Source organism: Narcine bancroftii, chromosome 9 (assembly GCF_036971445.1).
Source record: "Narcine bancroftii isolate sNarBan1 chromosome 9, sNarBan1.hap1, whole genome shotgun sequence".
Taxonomy (NCBI): domain Eukaryota; kingdom Metazoa; phylum Chordata; class Chondrichthyes; order Torpediniformes; family Narcinidae; genus Narcine; species Narcine bancroftii.
In genome coordinates, this window is record NC_091477.1 from 34,812,674 (window position 1) to 34,830,820 (window position 18,147).

Consider the following 18,147-nt stretch of genomic DNA (forward strand, 5'->3'; position numbering starts at 1 on the left):
GTCATTAGACAACTGTGGGTTCCAATCCCTCATTTCTGATTAAGTGCCAGCTATGGCTGTTTGGTGCCATTCTTAGCTGTGACTCTGGAGATGATGGTTTCAAACTGCACTTCTTGATTCTAATACTGATATTCTCAGCTGATATTCCATTAACGTACAGGGACAATGCTGTCCTTTCAGCTTGCCATCCTTGAGATCTGTTAGGCCCACCCTTCTTATGTGGACACAAGAAATTGCTGAGAATATTAGGAGATTTCTATTTGAAACTCCCTGTCCCAGGGAAAACTAATGTTTCAACCCACATTATAAAACCAATTTCATTCTTTACTGCCATCGACAACATCTACCTGGAACACAGCAATCATCAAGGACCCACACTACCCAGCACATGCTCTGTTGTCACTGCTACCATCAGGAAAGAAGTATAGGCGCCACAAGACTCGCACCACCAGTTTCAGGAACAGCCGCTACCCCTCTATCAACAGACTCCTCCACAACAAACTCAATCAGGAATACATTTAAGACTCTTAATTGTGTACTTTATTATTTCTTTCATTCTCTCTGTATTAAAATTTCTTTATTGTTTACGTGTGCACGTTGAGTCGAATTTTATTTTTGCACTAACAATAAGCGATAATTCTGCCTCGCCCACAGGAAAAAGAATCTCAGGGGTGCATGTACTCTGACAATAAATCTGAAATCACTAAGACACCTGAGTATTATTCACCATGCAAACTGGTAGTTGTGTTTCCTTGCATTTCAGCAATAACCATATAACCAAATAACCGTTTACGGAGCGGAAACAGGCATATTGATGACAAAGCAAAGAAATTCACAAACAAGCTTCATTGTGAATGAAATAGTTTTGCCCTCTTTAGAGGTTGTATATCAATGTTAATTATATTTTACGTGTTCTTTCTGATTGTTAACCATTGAGCAACTCTTTTACAGCTTGCTTCAAAGGAACAAAAATGGCTTCTACTTCAGCTGTTAGTAATTTAGAAGAGGAACTAAATTGTTCAATTTGCTGGAATATTTATACAGAACCAGTCTCACTCTTCTGTGGGCACAACTTCTGTCGCAGATGTATTGAAAACAACTGGGACAAAAAAGACCCTGAGGTGGGGTACTCTTGCCCAGAGTGTCGAGCTGAGTATGCACAAAAACCTTTGCTGCATAAAAACTTAAAACTAATTAACATAATAGAACGTTTTGCAGCCACCCAGTTGCAGGAAGGACCACTGGAAATCTTCTGTGATTACTGTTTGGATAGTCCTCTCCCGGCAGTGAAGACATGTATAAATTGTGAAGCATCTCTATGTGAACAACACTTGAGGAAGCACTCTGAGAGAGCTGCTCAGAAAAAGCACCTGTTGATTGAACCTGCCAGTTCTTTGGAGGACAGAAAATGTTCAGATCATGACAAGTTCATTGAATATTACTGCTTTGACGACCATTCCTGTATCTGCGTGACATGCTGTGTTGCTGGAACACACAAGAACCACGATATACGCATTTTAAAAGACTTATATCATGATAAAAAGGTGAGGAATATTGTACTCATTTGTTAAAATTACAGATCTGATATATCAATTATAATGGAAATCTATTCCACAAATTTTAATGTTTAACATTACATTTTACGATAACTCATGCAATGGTCTTCCCTTATCAGGCTGGCCTTTCTGAGAAACTGGAGAATCTGCAGAGTTTCAGACTAACTTTAGAAGAAGCCACAAAAGAAATGCAAGTGACTGAAGTGAACTTAAAGGTATATTTGTTTCCTTCTCAATATATTCATCAGTCTCACCATGACTGATGATGGTCTTCTCGTGAACTGGGATGATGTAGATACACAGTAAAACCCCTGGTATCTGAAATTCAAGCAACCGCCAGCCTCAAGCTACTGGCAACAACAAAAAAATCGCGGAAAATAAATAAAAACAATTAAAATAAATAGGAATAAAATAATAGGTTAAAAAAATACTTGTTTCAAATTGTAAAAGTAAATATTCTCTGAAGTAACACAAATCTTTGGTGAAGATGGGAGCAAATATTCAGCTCTTGGTTGTGCGTCGCACATAGCAACTGTTTGAATAAAATTGTGTTGAAGGAAATGGATTCACCCAAGGTGAAGAGCTGGTTGATGCCGCTCGCCATTGCGGTGACTCTCTTTATGTGTTTCCTTATCCCTGCTTAGAAAGAGTTTCCCCAGTCAGAGGCTTTATCTGTAGGCTTGGGGGATGGATGGGGTTAATTATCTATAATGTCATTCTTTGACTTGTGGGTGGCTCCATGGAGATGAACCTGCAGATGAACTGATGGTTAAATTTTTTCAAAGTATGTCATTGAAATTAAAATAAAATGGTCTGAGGTTTATATATTCATGCAAATGATGTTTATTCAGTACAAACACAGTATAGTAATTTTTCTTTTGTCTTTTGAACTGTTTATTTTTAAATGCATGTATATTACTTAGACATTGTAAGAGCAAGTCTCAAGCAGCAGGAAAATACACTTATCCAACATCTACCAATCCCCATAGGGGCCAGATACCAAGGGTTTTACTCTACTGTATAACAGTTACAAAAATATGCATGACATAAATATGTAGGAGACCTCAAGATAATCCATATATTCCAGTCTTTAGCATGCCTGAAATGAGCCAGGAATAATGTAAATTAGGCAAATGAAGAAAGGAGAAATATATAAAGACTAAAAATTGCCCTTGCTTGGTTGGTTCTCCAAGTACAGTGAATAAAAAGCTTCCAACCAGCAAATTGCCACTGTCCCAGCACTGGGCCATAATTTTACTCTTCTCTCTCCTTCCTCCATTTGCTTCCTACATAGTTTATATCCCACACTGTACTAACCTATTTCCCTTTGCTCCGGTTCCAGGTTCCTTCAATTATCTATTTGTTTTGCTAGGTTCTCGTCCCATCCAAATTGATATCAATACATTGGAAAGGGTGTTGAGGATATTTTCCAGGATATTACTGGGGCTAGAGTGGTTATTATAGGAACAGGTTGGATAGACTGGGTCTTTTTTTTCTCTAGAGCGAGGAGTCTTGAGGGATAACCTTATTGAGGCTTATAACAACATAAAATGATTGGATAAAGTGAATGTTCCCCTTCTTTTTCTCAGAGTAGACAATTCTAAAATTGAGGTCGCTTTATAGGTTTAAGATGGCAAACAAGCAATTTAAGAGGCACCCTAGGGGCAACGTTTTCAGTCAGATGATAGTTGATATCTAGAAAAACCTTTCACAAGAAGCTAGAGAAGTGGGTAAAATTATTTTCAAAGACATTTGTACAAATATATGAAGAGAAGGGTTGAGAAGGATAAGGAACAAATGCAGGCACATGAAACTAGCCAAGAATGCCAGGCTGAGGGACCTGGTCCATGCTGCAGAGCTCTATGAATTTCAGCATTCGTCCACACCAAACTCCTGATCCAGATTTCCCACTCCTGCCCAGAGCTGCAAAGCCCTGGCCCACATCCACACCCAATCACCAATACCTGCAGCTCCTCTGAATTTTGATCTTCCCCACTAAGTGTATTAGACAAGCTCACAAATCAATTGTCTTCTTCAATCTCAATTATTATCTCTGGCTTAATACACTTTGACTAACGTTTGATGAAATAAGCTTGGCAGAAATCAGCAAGGGAATATATGTGGTCAGCTCAGTTGCATAAAAAATGTGCAACACATTGACAGATAGAATGATTTTACTGGTAAAGACAGCTTAAAGAGTAGTGAGTCAAAAATGTACAGTTCGGATTAATACTGAGTTATTCATTCATTTTCTAGCCCATAGACATTGCAGGCATTTGTATCTTGTCTGTCTACCCCTAACGTAGCGAGAAGCGACCTGGGATACTCCACTCATCCGGTGAAGGTGCTCTCCAAATACTGTTGCTGAAGGAGTTCTAAGGTTTATATTCAGCATTGATAAAGGAATGACAGTATTTCCAAGTGTGAATCAAGGAGGGGAACTTTGTAGATTGTGTAACCGAGGTTTATTTGTTTGGGAGGGAATGATTGCTTAGGGCGGTAGATAGGAAATCATTCAAACCAGCTGTTTTGTCCTGGATGATGTCATATATCTTGAGAGTTGTTTCATCACATTCCTGGCATGGAAGAAAGACTTTGAAGGTTCCGATAGTGCGTCACTTGCCGGAAGATAGTTGCACTCTGACCTGCTCCTCCTACTGCAGTATTTATATCATTGGATCCAAGTGAATGGTCAATGGTGATTCACAGAACGTTCATAGTGGAGCACTTGTCAGCATTAATGCCATTGAGTGTCAAGATCGGGTAGTGAAATTCTGTCTGAATAAAATTGTCATTGCCGTTGTGGTGCCTATTTCAATTGTCAGCCATTTTTCTACTTCTAATCTTATGACGAAAGGAAGATCATTGAAGAGGCACCTGAAAATCATTGGGTAGGGATACAGCCCCAAGGAAGTCCTGCAGTGAAATCATGAGGCTGGAATGACTGACCTCCAACAAGACATCAACCCACAATGCTTGCTGATGTCAGTTTCACCAGGACTTTATTTGAATTTAACACCACCTGTTATAGTCAGAGCTCCACAGAATCATAGAGCGTTGAAGTCCATTGAGTAAGCATCCAATTACACTCATCCTATGTTTTGTTCTCCCCACATTCCCATCATCACCATCCCCACCAACCTAAAATAATTTCCAGTGGCCATTTAGTGAAGCAGCCATGTAATGGCATATAAATTCCAGTGATTCACTTGAAAAGAATACAGAGGTGTAACCTGGAAAAGCCAACTGCAATTGCTGCAGGGAAGCTGTTGAAGAAGTGGTCATAAATCCTAGGTGTAAATGGTTACTTGAATGCAGGTATATTGGGCTATGTTATGTGAAAGAGACTCAAGGGACCACATTGTCTTCTTTTGATACTTGATCCTTTATCCTTTCATGCTCATTGCAAAACAAAACAAAGAGAATAAGTGGAATTTATTCCAAATAAAATTGAATAAATGTAGTTAAAAAAGCGTGTAAGTATTCTTCTTTTATAATGAGCTTTGATGACTATTGGGCCTATGTTTAAGGAAAATGTTACAATGCAGGTATTAAGCCTGACGTGAATTTGCATAGCTTTCAGTGTAAGTTATTTTGTTCCTACATTTTAGTTGTTTCCTTTATTTATGCAGAAAGACAGTGCTAGTTTGAGAAAACAAATTTCAGAACTGTTCCAAGAAATTAGAATGCTGTTGGCCAAGAAAGAAAAGCAAATCTTGGACGCAGTTATAACAGAGAAAAATATAAACCTTTCAAAAGTTTTAAAGAAAATACAAGAATTTGAAATCAGAAGAGAAGTTACTATTCATCTTATTCAGGAAGTGCAAGACCTAAAGAATCAGAAAGACTCACTTCTCTTTATGAAGGTTAAAAAAAATACCTTATTCTAAATAATCATTATTGATAAATTACTTTTCCGAATTGCTTTTGTTGATACACTAAGGACATTGGTTCTTTGGCGATTCCAGTATGCCAACTATCAAACATCAATTTACATCCTATTTAGAATTGAACATCATTGAACATCCTATTCTAAACTCATTCTATTCTACACATATTCTCAAGAATATTGGAACAGGTTGATTAATTACAAATACTATGAATTGAGTCGATTTGATCAATATATTGATGTCCGCATGAAGCGTAACACGGAGAAAGTTTACTTTCAGCCTTTTTCACTGAAACCTCCATGCTTTTGCAATCCAATTTTAATATAACTTATTCCCCACTGATTTCTTTTCCCATTTTTCTAACCTTCAATAAATGTGGTTTTATAAATTAAAGTACATCAATCACGCGCCACATCCTGCTGGGATACCTTGATGAAGGGCTTGAGGCCTTTATCAAGGTATCTAAAGGACACTTTTTGACTTGTTGGGTTTCTCCAGCATTGTTTTTACTTCAACCATGATGTCATGTTTTACTTCCTGCTGGGAGTAGATTGTTTTATGAATGCATTCAAAATCCAAAAATGGATTATTTCTAATAAGAAAGAAAGTTGTGGATTCATTCAGAAACCTATCCCTTAGATGGTGCATGCCTTTATTTGGTGGAGGAGAATATGTTTGTGGAGCAGACATGGGGAGAACATACAAACTTTTGCAGACAGCACAAGTTTCAAACCCAGGTCCCGATCATTGGTGTTGCGGCAACACTGCACTAAATCTCGATGCTAACCATGCTGCCCTTCACTGTTTTCACATACTTTCACTGTTTTAAAATGATACAGAGGTGCATTTTCAAAACAATATGGAAACCCTCAAAATAATTTTTCATGGAATATAGTTTCTTGAGCTATAATATTATATAATGAAGAGAGAGAGGGAATATTTTATATCACGTGGGCTTGACCAATTTTTAAAAATTTCTTTCCCAGGGTTTCAACTCGACAGATGAAAGGTAGGAACTGCTTAATATTTAATAGAACAAACCAAAGCATCGCTTTTAACCCTCCTGTCCAAAGGACCAATAACAAACCTGCTGTGACATTCGGTGTGGGCTTATTGACTAAGATAAAACAGCCCATGTGCCAAGTGGCCTTGATGCAACAATAATGAGAGCACAGTTTCCTTAAATCTACACCCACACCATGTCCCTTCGAGGATAAGCCCATTTTTGATTTACCAAACAAGAGTCAATATTGATCCAGTCAGCAAGAGACAGGTTGTAGCTGGTTAGAAAACTCTGCATAATTTTGTCTGCTCATGTGGGTTTTTTTTAAGCCCAGGAAGGGTGAAAAGCAAGATGATTCAAAAGAATACCCATAATTGGGTCCTAGAAAGTGATTAATCTGAATTTATCATTACATAAAATATTAAGAATCTTGATCCTTCACATTATTTAAGCATTTTATTTTGTTGCAAACCTAGCAAACTACCCTTGTAGAAACTGAAATATAGAAAGCCAACAAAATTATTTTGTCACGTTGGTGTGAGATAAAAAGAGAGGAGGGGAAAACTGGTAAAAGTTTCTTATAGATGATACAATATATTTCTCTGTAGTTTTCATTATTCTGAGATTTTGGTGAATAAATAGGAAAATAATTGATCTCTTTTAAGAAGTTCCCATCATACTTGACAGATTACATAAAATAAAACAAATTGTACTGTTCGCTTTCAGGAAGATGGGGTTTTAAATAGAAATACTTGGATTCAATCTAATGGCTGAAAATCACTTTCAGGATTTCCAACAATAACACTAGAGTAGAAACACTGAGGATATCCTGGAAGAAGATCGATGAAACTGCAATATCAACCATTAAACAAGAAATTAAGCGCATTTTTGAGATGATAAATGCTCTAATTTTTGACTATCCTGGTAAGTACTTATAAACTTGTTCCTTTTTTATAACTAATAAAAACAGATTTTAATTATGTAATAAATACAGATATAATTTAGAACTGTAATTTATGATGTTCTATATATATTTTTAACTGATATGCATTATAAATTGGAAAGAAATTCAGAGCTCAACAAATCCATAGTAAAAGGATCATTGCAGAGAACTAGAACTAACAGAAACATGTAACAGGGCGGCAACAAAAGCTGCACAGAAATTACATCAATTTATATACAGCTGGTTAATAACTGACACACATCCAAAGTAGGAATTAAGCACACAGAGAAAAGCAATCCATGAAAGCGTGGTTTTTTAAAAATATTTAAATCATAAAAATGCTTTATCTAGAAAATAACCTGTTTATTGATAATGGATGTTTGGTGCGGAAGGGAGGAATGAGTAGCCGGCAAAAGAGTGCAGTCATTCCAAAGTAATAAAGGATGATGAATTGAAGAACATGGGTGTCATTAGGAGGAAAGAGACACTATTGACAAGAATGAAAGAAGAAATCTAGGTAATAGGATATCAAAATTAGCCAACAAAAGATAAGTCATGGTGGCAAAGAAGGTCACTGATTATATCCGAGAAATAAAGTATGTTTGAACAGCAAGTTCAAACACAGGTTTCAGTGAGACAAAAAAATTATATTAGATAGAGTGGGGAAAAGAAGCTTAATAAAAATATGGGAAATAGAGTAAAATTCCAGATGCCTTAAATCTGGACCACCTGAGAATCTGGACTTCTCCACAACTCTCCAAAGAATTTGCATGCAAAGTTGAGTTGTTGGTTGAATTTTAAGGTACAATGGATAATTTTGTCTTTTTATATATATATATGTGTGTGTGTGTGTGTGTGTGTGTGTGTGTGTTTATGTTTAAAATGTTATTGTGTTTTTATACACACACACACACACACACACACACACACACACACACACACGCACACCCGCGAGCGTACATTATACAGAAAAAATGTGGGCTACATATGGGTCTCATCAGGTATGATCATTTTGAATATGTTACCATGAATGAATTAATCCTCAAACCTAGAACTGTGTACTTTATACATTGGTAACCTTGTTTTGTTTATGAATTTGAAAAAAAAATTCAGTTCAGTCAAATAATGAAGTATCGGAAGAAAGGGTTGAAATAGAAGATGAAAATGAGGAAGCAGTTTTACCAGAATCTCTGTGAGTAAAGTAGGCCACATAATTCTATGTTACCTCGATATCAAAAACTAGTCTACTAATTAAAGATATAATATTAGTTCAGCAGTAATGATGGGGATGCTGAATATGGTAATGGCAATAAATGTAATACTATTCAAAAAAGTACAGTTTTAAATTTAGAACAAGAAGAAGAAAGATACAAAAGCTTTGGCGGAAATTTCAGAATCTGCTCAGATAACATTCATCAGGTAAAGAAGCTCTAGTAATTTGCCAGATTATTTCTACATTCTACAGCAGTTTCATGGCAGTGTGATTTGTTAACCCACATTGGAGTGAACAGCTATAATTTGTGGAAAAAAAAATTGTTAAAATTAAATTATTAATAATATGCTTAAAACAATGAGAATTAGGATATCATTATAAATTGTTTCTCTGAATTTTAATTTCTCAAGGTCAAGTAGACAAAATAATTTACTATTTTTCCTGGCATAACTAACACACATTCTCTCAGTCCATTTTCGAAAGCAATGTGTCATTGTACCTCGCTTCTGCCTCCTAAAATGTTACAATATTTGCAATTATATTATTAGTTTGAGCAGAACTAATAACGCTTATCTAATATTTCACCTTAAGTAATTAACTGCCGAAATATTTTGTAGACTACAGAGAGTGCAATTGATTTAACCTTGGGAAATTGCTTATTTTGTTTGCAATCAATAGGACAATGAAGAGAGAGGTAGATATAGAGTTCAGTGAGGGGAGGGGGGCATTGATCTAAAAACTGTATAATCATCAATGTTTTGCAGTGGCTACACTGGTCTAAGCAAATACCAAATGTGGAACCACACACCTGATATGAACTTTGCAAGTCAGGAGAGATATTAGAGGTTCAAAGAGATGAATAATTTATCACATTGTATTATTTCTTTTTTACTTGATAAAATTTGTCCAATTTTGATACTGATCTGAAGGATAATGCTGATCAATGGGGTGTTTGAATAGTACATGGATCAGTCCTGAACAGGAACAAGCCCTTTGGCCCACAATAACTGTTCTGAGCACGATGCCAAATTAAACAAAATTTCTTTTGCTTGCACATTATCCACACCCATTCCCTACATATTTATATATTTCTTTTGGTGTCATTAAATGCAAGGTAAAGTGCAAGAGGTTCTCTTGTTCATAATGATATTTCCTTGGAAATAATGTTACGAATGTTATGTTTTATTTTTAAACACGTTCTGTATATTCAATGCTGTAATAGGCCCCCATCAATAGTTTCATTATCAGAGAAGTTATGATTGAAAATAAAAACAAATGGTATTTTTAGTGAACAGCCATGATTCTAATATTCATATGACAAAAGAATGATTATTACTCAAGTGGGTTAAAGTAAAGTTAAAGGTGCATTCACAAAAAAAAAGCCTATCAGGTCAACGCTCGGACAAATGCAGAGAATCATTTACTTTCTGAACAGAAAGCTGGCATGAAACAGGGATTACCATTGCTTCAAGATGGATGTGGTTAATGATAAGATAGAAACAAGACACCAGATGTAGGAGAGACGAAGACTTGGTACATGGTGTGCTTTTGCGAGATCAAATGCATTTCTTGGTGGAACTTGCTAAAGCCTTTGCAAGTATCACAGTGCAGTTATCCAAAAGCCTGTGGAGATGCCTGGTAATCCACAAAAGGTGCCTTTGAGAGGGATGAATTCCAGAGATGTCAGCCTGATTCATCTGCTGACTTTTAGGTTTCCCAATATAAAATCATAAAAAGCAGTAGACCAAATGACCTCCTGAATTTGTTCCATCAATTATGTATAATTCTGACAATCCATACAGCTAGACTGCTTTCTCATTTCATTCCCATTCCTTCAGATTCACTTTGTATTCAAGAATCCCTTAAGATCCATCCTCAATGAGAACACATGAGAAGAAGATGGAACAGTTAGATCACGTGCTCCTCCTTTCCATAAGATTGTGGCTTCCCTTAGCATCACTTTCCTGTATTAATCTCATATTCCTTGATTTCCTTAATAGCCAAAATGTATATATTAAATCTACTGAAGGTAAGAAGCCTTCTGAGTTGAAAAATTCTAAAAATTTGCAGTTCCCTGTGGAGAGAAAGTTCTCTTCATCTAAATCCTAAATGGTCAACCTGTTATTCTGAGGGCAAGCCCTTTGGAATTCCAGAGAGATAAATCAGCTGCCAAACACCTCAAAACTTTAAACTTTTCAATGCTTTTTCACAACCTGATAACATTGCACTCTGTCATTTAATTTTCACAAAACTAATCCTTTCGGCACAGTATCAATAGCATTCAATCCTGACAGCACTCTACTCATAGCAGTACTTATTATAAATCATGCCTCAACATCTTGAGAATTCACTAAGATATATTATTTATTATAGGAACCTCTCAGGAAGTGGAGACATTAGAAGAAAACAATATACATACTTATTTTGTGAAGGTATTTATTGAATGTGCATTGATTATAAATCAAACAAGATTTCACAAAATTTGAGGGAACAATAAGCCTTGTCATTGTAACAACCTCCCATTACCGTCCAAACCATAAACTACTCTGGGACCACAAAAAGATTTTTTCTGCACTATTGAATTATTTCTTCGGAATAATTTTTCATGCACTAACTAACTGTGAGTATTTATTATCTTTTTTTATTTATTGTCTCTATCTATACTATGGTCATTTAATGTACACTACCTATATTATAATTCTGTATTTACAAAATACTTTTCTGACTGCAGCATGCAAGAATTTTGGTGCAAAAATACATTATACTTACATGTTTGATAATATTAAGATTACCATTACCATGAAGCCTTCCCATTCCAAAGGGAAATAATATTTCTCATAGGTAGCAAGTTTAATTTGTGGAAATCTGATATCCTGTTTGAAATGTTATAGAATGCTATTTTTAATACTGCAAACTCACATCCGGTCAAGTATTTTCAGATTTTTTTTTCAAATGTATGATAAATAAGCTATGTCTGTGAGTGAATGTGACATAGTATATCGTTGCTGAAGAGAGAAAATGGCAACAAAAACAAAAGGATGTAGAACGCAGCTTCTACTGATATTTAGCAGTGCACAATTTATAAAAAAAAATGAATGGTCAGTGACAGGAAAAAAAAAGTGTATGTGTACATAAATGTACATGAAAATTGTTCGCATTCAAGAAAATTTCTTTGGGTTACAGTAAATATGAAGTTGATGTCATCAATGGATGTCAGAAATGAAAATTGAAGGCATGAAATGATCAATACCATAGCGAAGAAGGCACAAAATCTGGAAACATGGGCTTAGTTGTCAGAAGGAAATGATAAGCAAATATCTGAATGCAAAAAAGTATTTGGAGTCAGTGCTGTGCAATTGCTCAGCAAAAGGAGGTGCAAGGTGCTCCTTCAGTTCAATAGCCTACAGGTCACCCTTAGGCAAGGTGTTTAGCCTCCCAATCAGGATCACATGAAGCCTTGGATTGGTGGATGGTTTTTACAAGCAAATTCTAAAAATTGGAATTTATAGTTGTATAACTAAAACACTGGGCAGATGAATCTGCTGATCAATGGTAAGAGTTATCCCTCCAGTATGGACACTGCAACTGAAGAAGGCAACGGGAAACAACTTCAGTATTTTTTTTTCCCTTGTATAATCATCGACTACGGTCTCAGCTCAAAGATGGAGCTTTCACTGAAGAGAAACAGGGGAGGCAACGACTACAATTCGAAGGTCAGAGATCATGACAGGTGGAGAGAGAAAGGTGCCTGAATGATGATGAAAAAGTAACATATCCTCAGGGAAGATGTAGTTTTGCTGCTTTTTCAAAAACTGTTTTAATAGATATTTAATTCAATTGTTGATGTTAACTAGAGCACTATTGAATTCACAATTTATAGCCCTTTCTTTTTGGTCATATTCAGCACCATTAGTGAAATCCTAAATGGAATCTATAAAATAATCTCAGAATTTCTAGGTAAAGTTTAGTGATTAATGAATCAACATGATTCGTGTTTATTCACCTTATCTACCCTTATTCACATCCACTGAATGAAAGGCTGGGAAGAGAGACAAAGTCTGTCAAATCACATGAAAAATTATAACATTGATCCAGCCATGTTAATGAAGGAGCAGATACCACAGTTGTAGGTTCATTTGACTGCTGGAGTGGGTTAACTCTTAGAGCCTTTTCAGACATATAGTCCACAACCACACGGGTTCACGTAGCAGATAGTGTGACGCTATTGCAGTGTCAGTGACCTGGGTTCGAATCCAGCAGTGTCTGTCAGGAGTTTGTACGTTCTTCCCGAGTCTGTGTGGGTTTTCCCTGGGTGTTCTGGTTTCCTCCCATCCTCCAACATTTATGGGGTTGTAGGTTAATTTGGGTGTAATTGGGCAGCACGGGTTTAAATGGCTGGAATCAGCTTCTATCATGTTATAAATAAAACAAAACCATTTCAGGGTCACATCTAGTCAAGTTTATTATTGTCTGATTGCACAAGTACAACCCAACAAAACAGCGTTTTCTGTCCTCATTGTAAAACATGCAGACCTACAACCAGACATAACACACATACAGACAAGTAATACAAAGGCAGGACAAGTACTCATGTATACAAAAGATAAATAAATATTGTAAGTATGAGAGTGTCAGAGGGTTGGTGTGAGCTGTTCATTTAGTCATTCAGCATTCTCACTGCCCATGGTAAGATGCTATTTCTCAGTCTGATGATATTGCATCTGGTACTCCTGTATCTCTTTCCCGATGGGAGCAGCTGAAAAATGCTGTGTGAGGAATGTAAGGGGTCCTCAATGATTTTATGCACCCTCTTCAGACACCAATCCCAGTGGACAATAACCATATAACCATATGGTCGATGGAGAAAGTGGGGGGGGGGGAGGGAAAGGCCCAAGTGATCCTCTCTGTCACTCTTTGGACCTGTGGATTCACCTCCCATCCATTTCTATGTACCACACTGTGATGGAGCCAGCAGCCAGGACTCTGTCGATAGAGCCACTGTAGAAGGTTGACAAGATGGTGCCTGGTAATCTTGCCCACTTCAGTCTTCTAAGGAAGTGCAGTCGCTGGTGCACCTTCCTGACAAATGAGGGAATGTTGCATGTCACTAATTGAGTGGATTCCAAGGAATTTGGTGCTCTCCACTCTCTCCACTGCAGAGTTATTGATTTCTAGTAAAAGGTGGTTGTTCCTAGTCCTCCAGATGTTCACAATCATCTCCTTCATTTTTTTCCTCATTGATTCAGGTTGTTAATCTCATAGCATATCACAAGATTTTCCACCTCTGTAGTGCGATTCATCATCGTTGCTGACTTGACTCTGGACTTGTTGCGTCATCTGTAAATGATGACTCTGTTGGAGCTGCATCCGGAGATGTAGTCGTGGGTCAGTAGTGAAAACAGGAGTGAGCTGAGCACATAGCCTTGAAGTGCACCAGTCCTCAGCGTGATGATGCTCAGAATTCTGCTACCAACCCAGACAGACTGTGGTCTTTCTGTTAGGGAGTCCAAAGTCTAATTACGGAGAGGGGTGTTGAGTTCCTCTCAAAGTCCATTTCAAACCACTACTTTATCTTCAAAGAGGAAACAATTATTTTCACTCATATCGTGCCTTTACTGCAGATAAAACACTTTTCAATGCCTTTCATGTACGTGGAGTTCAACAAAATGGATGCAAAACCAATATCTCTGACCTTCAAAAGAAAGGCCTCTGAAAACCATCCTCCTAATGCAATAGGTAGAACAAATTAATTTACTGATCTTTTTATCATTCATATGTCATCCCTTCACTTTGCACAAGTTGAACTCTACATATACATTCGCACATAGTTGGAGTTAAGTTAAGTTAACTATTATTAGTAGTTATTAATAAATATATTGTTTTAGAAATATACTGTCTTGGTGAATTTCCATTGCTGTTGATCTGCGACGTAACAAACTCCAGAAATATCACAATCCCCTCTACTGCACGAGCATTCATTGTAACTGGCCACCTCAGAGCAGGCAGTTGTGGCACCACTGGTGGAGGATACAGCTTCCAGACCATCTGCGGGGCCATGTAGGTGTCACCAGATGTAAGTTGTAGAGCCACAGGATTTGCTTGATTTGAATGTTTAGACTCTTCTTTGACTACAAGAGGCTAAGAATGCAATCACTGGAGATCTTGAAACCCTCATGCTTGTTAATTTCACTGATCTGCATGGAGATGAACCACTCAAAGTGGCAAAGCTGCATGGTACAAACTAGTGTGGTACAATGAACATGCCTGCAAGGAAGTTTACAGACTTGCACAGTACATTGCAGGCTGGAATGACAGACCATTTGACTGTCCTAAAGGGGTAGGCTCACAGAGATCTGAATGCGCTTCAGGTGAAGATGTTTAATATATGGGGTAATAATGACTGCGCATAGCAGTTCAAAAAAGCTTCAATCAAATTAGTGAGGACATTAATTCTATTGTTAGCCCCATCGATGTGTGATAACATAACATAAACATAACATAACATAACAATTACAGCACGGAAACAGGCCATTAGGCCCTTCTAGTCCGCACCGAACCAAACACCCCTTTCTTGTCCCACCTCCCTGCACAATGCCCATAACCCTCCATCTTCTTCTCATCCATATACCTGTCCAACCTTTTCTTAAATAATACAATTGACTCCGCCGCCACTATTTCTCCCGGAAGCTCATTTCACACCGCTACCACTCTCTGAGTAAAGAAGTTCCCCCTCATGTTACCTCTGCCCCTTAATTCTTAACTCATGTCCTCTTGTTTTAATCTTTCCTCCTCTTAACGGAAATAGTCTATCCACATCCACTCTGTCTATCCCTTTCATAATCTTAAATACTTCTATCAAATCCCCTCTCAACCTTCTACGCTTCAAAGAATAAAGACCTAATCTGTCCAATCTCTCCCTATACTCTAGATGCTTAAACCCAGGTAACATTCTGGTAAACCTTCTCTGCACTCTCTCCACTCTGTTTATATCCTTCCTATAATTAGGCGACCAGAACTGCACGCAGAACTCCAAATTAGGCCGCACCAACGTCTTATACAATCTCAACATCACCTCCCAACTCCTACATTCCATGCAATGATTGATAAAGGCCAGCATACTAAAAGCCTTCTTCACCACCCTATTCACGTGAGTTTCTACCTTCAGGGAACGATGTACCGTTACTCCTAAATCTTTCTGCTCTTTTGTATTCCTCAATGCTCTCCCATTTACCACGTATGTCCTATTCTGATTCTTCTTACCAAAATGAAGCACCTCACACTTATCAGCATTAAATTCCATCTGCCATTTTTCAGCTCACTTTTCTAAGCAGCCCAAATCCCTCTGCAATCCTTGAAAACCTTCTTCATTATCCACTATTCCACCTATCTTAGTATCGTCTGCATATTTACTAATCCAATTCACCACCCCATCATCTAGATTATTAATGTATATAACGAACAACAATGGGCCCAATACAGATCCTTGAGGCATACCACTGGTCACCGGCCTCCAACCTGACAGACAATTATCCACTACCACTCTCTGGCCTCTCCCTTTCAGCCAATGTTCAATCCATTTGACTATCTTAAAATTTATACCTAAAGACTGCACCTTCCTAACTAACCTTCCATGTGGTACCTTATCGAAGGCCTTACTGAAGTCCATATAGACAACATCCACTGCGCTACCCTCATCCACATTCCTAGTCACCTCTTCAAAAAATTCAATCAGATTGGTCAAACATGACCTTCCTCCCACAAATCCATGTTGAGTGCTCCTGATCAGACCCTGTCTATCCAGATGTTTATAAGTACCAGGATTGTCTGGAGAGGGCTCACAAAATCGTTAATGACCCCTACCACCTCACGCATTGCATCTTCTAGTTACTCCCATCAGGAAAGAGATATAGGAGTCTCAGATCCAGAACCACCAGGCTGCGAAATAGCTTCTTCGCAGGACAGTGAGACTGATTCATAAAAATCCCTGCAAGAACTTACTATTGGTTAACAATATTTATTTATTTTAAATATATCCTGTATATAGATCACTTGTAAATATGTATGCTATGTATGCATGTTTTTTACAACAAAGACCAAAGGACACCATTTCATTCAGTTATACATTACAATTGTATGATGATAAAAAAACTTGAACTTTTAACTGAGGAGGTTTTGGAACAATCTTACTACTCCAGTGAGTTGGTGGCAGAAGCAAGGTGGAAGTAACCCAAATCAAAACCTATATTAAGCAGCTGGTGGCATTGAAGTTCCCACTGTAAGGAATCGTTCTACTTCTTCAGACAAAATTCACACACCTAATCTGTCCACCAGTAATGCCACAGTCAGCACCAGACCAGTGCATATTGTCATATTTGCAGAGTAGTATCTGCCCAATATATGATAGAGGAATTACATTTCTTATTCATTTTCCTTTAACAGACTTGCCAGTGTATTAAAATTAACTTCTCACATTTTCCTCTATCTCGTGCTATGATTTTATTGTACTAAGGTTTTAAGTTCAGTGAAGGTGCATAAACTGAAAATGTAGTGTTCCATGGTGCCAACTCCTTAACAAAACCATATAAAGAAAACTCCAGTCTTAGTTGAAGGCTGTTTTTATATTTGCCTCTATCCTGTTGAAAAGATGAAGTACTTGACCTTCATATAATTGTTTTTTTTTAAAATAACAATGGGATGTTGCAGAGCAAGTCACTTTGAAGGAAATGACTAGCCTAGTTTGATTTTTATGGGATCATCCAAATTGGCATCAAGTTCTGGGTGAAATTCTTCCCTTCCCTGCGGACCCAGACTCTGGTCAGTAAGTTAAATAAATTAAAACACAGAAGTCTGCAGATGCTGTGATTACAGTAAAAAACACATCAAAATGCTTGAGTTTGGCTGTGTTCCTCCAGCATTTCTGTGCTTTAAATATGTCCATACCCTGCTTCTCTGAGCTGTTACAATTTATAGAAGCTTTTCTGGCCAAAATAAATGGTCCAATTTATTTCCTACAATTATTTCTTCTCTTGGAGATAGGGGGTCGTTTGAAATTTATACCAGCTCTAGGTGCCAAAAACACTTGCATTATCAATCTGTCTATTTCCCTTGCATCCTTTGACATAAATCTCAAGCATAGTTTCTGTTGGCAGCTATTTAATGTGCCCCAAACCCACCTGCAATCAGGTGTAAATGAGTTATAAATCTGAAGATTGAGAATCTAACACCCTAATCTTTATATTTACTTGATAAACCTAGTATCCCAAATATTGCACTTGAAGTAGTTTCGTGACTGACCAAGGCAGCTGGGTGTGTATTGCTTCCTCCTTTTGTTACCCTGGCAGATATGAACATTATGAGTGGTGTTCCCACATAATTTGCAGAGGGTGATAAGATAAAAACGTTAAATTGTCATTAAAGTTTAGTGATAGGTCTGAAAATGGGGGTGGGAAATTTTTAACTGAAGTGCTTTGACATATTCTTATTGACTAACATAAACTATTAACGAATCACAACTCCAATAACACACTACTGAATATGCTTTT

The 18,147-nt window shown here is 37.3% G+C and overlaps 1 protein-coding gene across 1 annotated transcript in view; it reads left to right on the forward strand.

The window, feature by feature from the left end:
• The window catches only part of LOC138743413 (E3 ubiquitin-protein ligase TRIM8-like), a 41,260-nt gene that overhangs the window by 7,395 nt on the left and 15,718 nt on the right, over positions 1-18,147 (forward strand). The window contains exons 2-8 of the mRNA XM_069898774.1: positions 952-1,544; positions 1,676-1,771; positions 5,189-5,422; positions 6,433-6,455; positions 7,237-7,373; positions 8,506-8,584; positions 10,979-11,037. Coding sequence (XP_069754875.1) covers positions 972-1,544; positions 1,676-1,771; positions 5,189-5,422; positions 6,433-6,455; positions 7,237-7,373; positions 8,506-8,584; positions 10,979-11,037 — 1,201 coding nt within the window. The 5' untranslated portion in view covers positions 952-971. The remainder of the gene's footprint in view (positions 1-951; positions 1,545-1,675; positions 1,772-5,188; positions 5,423-6,432; positions 6,456-7,236; positions 7,374-8,505; positions 8,585-10,978; positions 11,038-18,147) is intronic.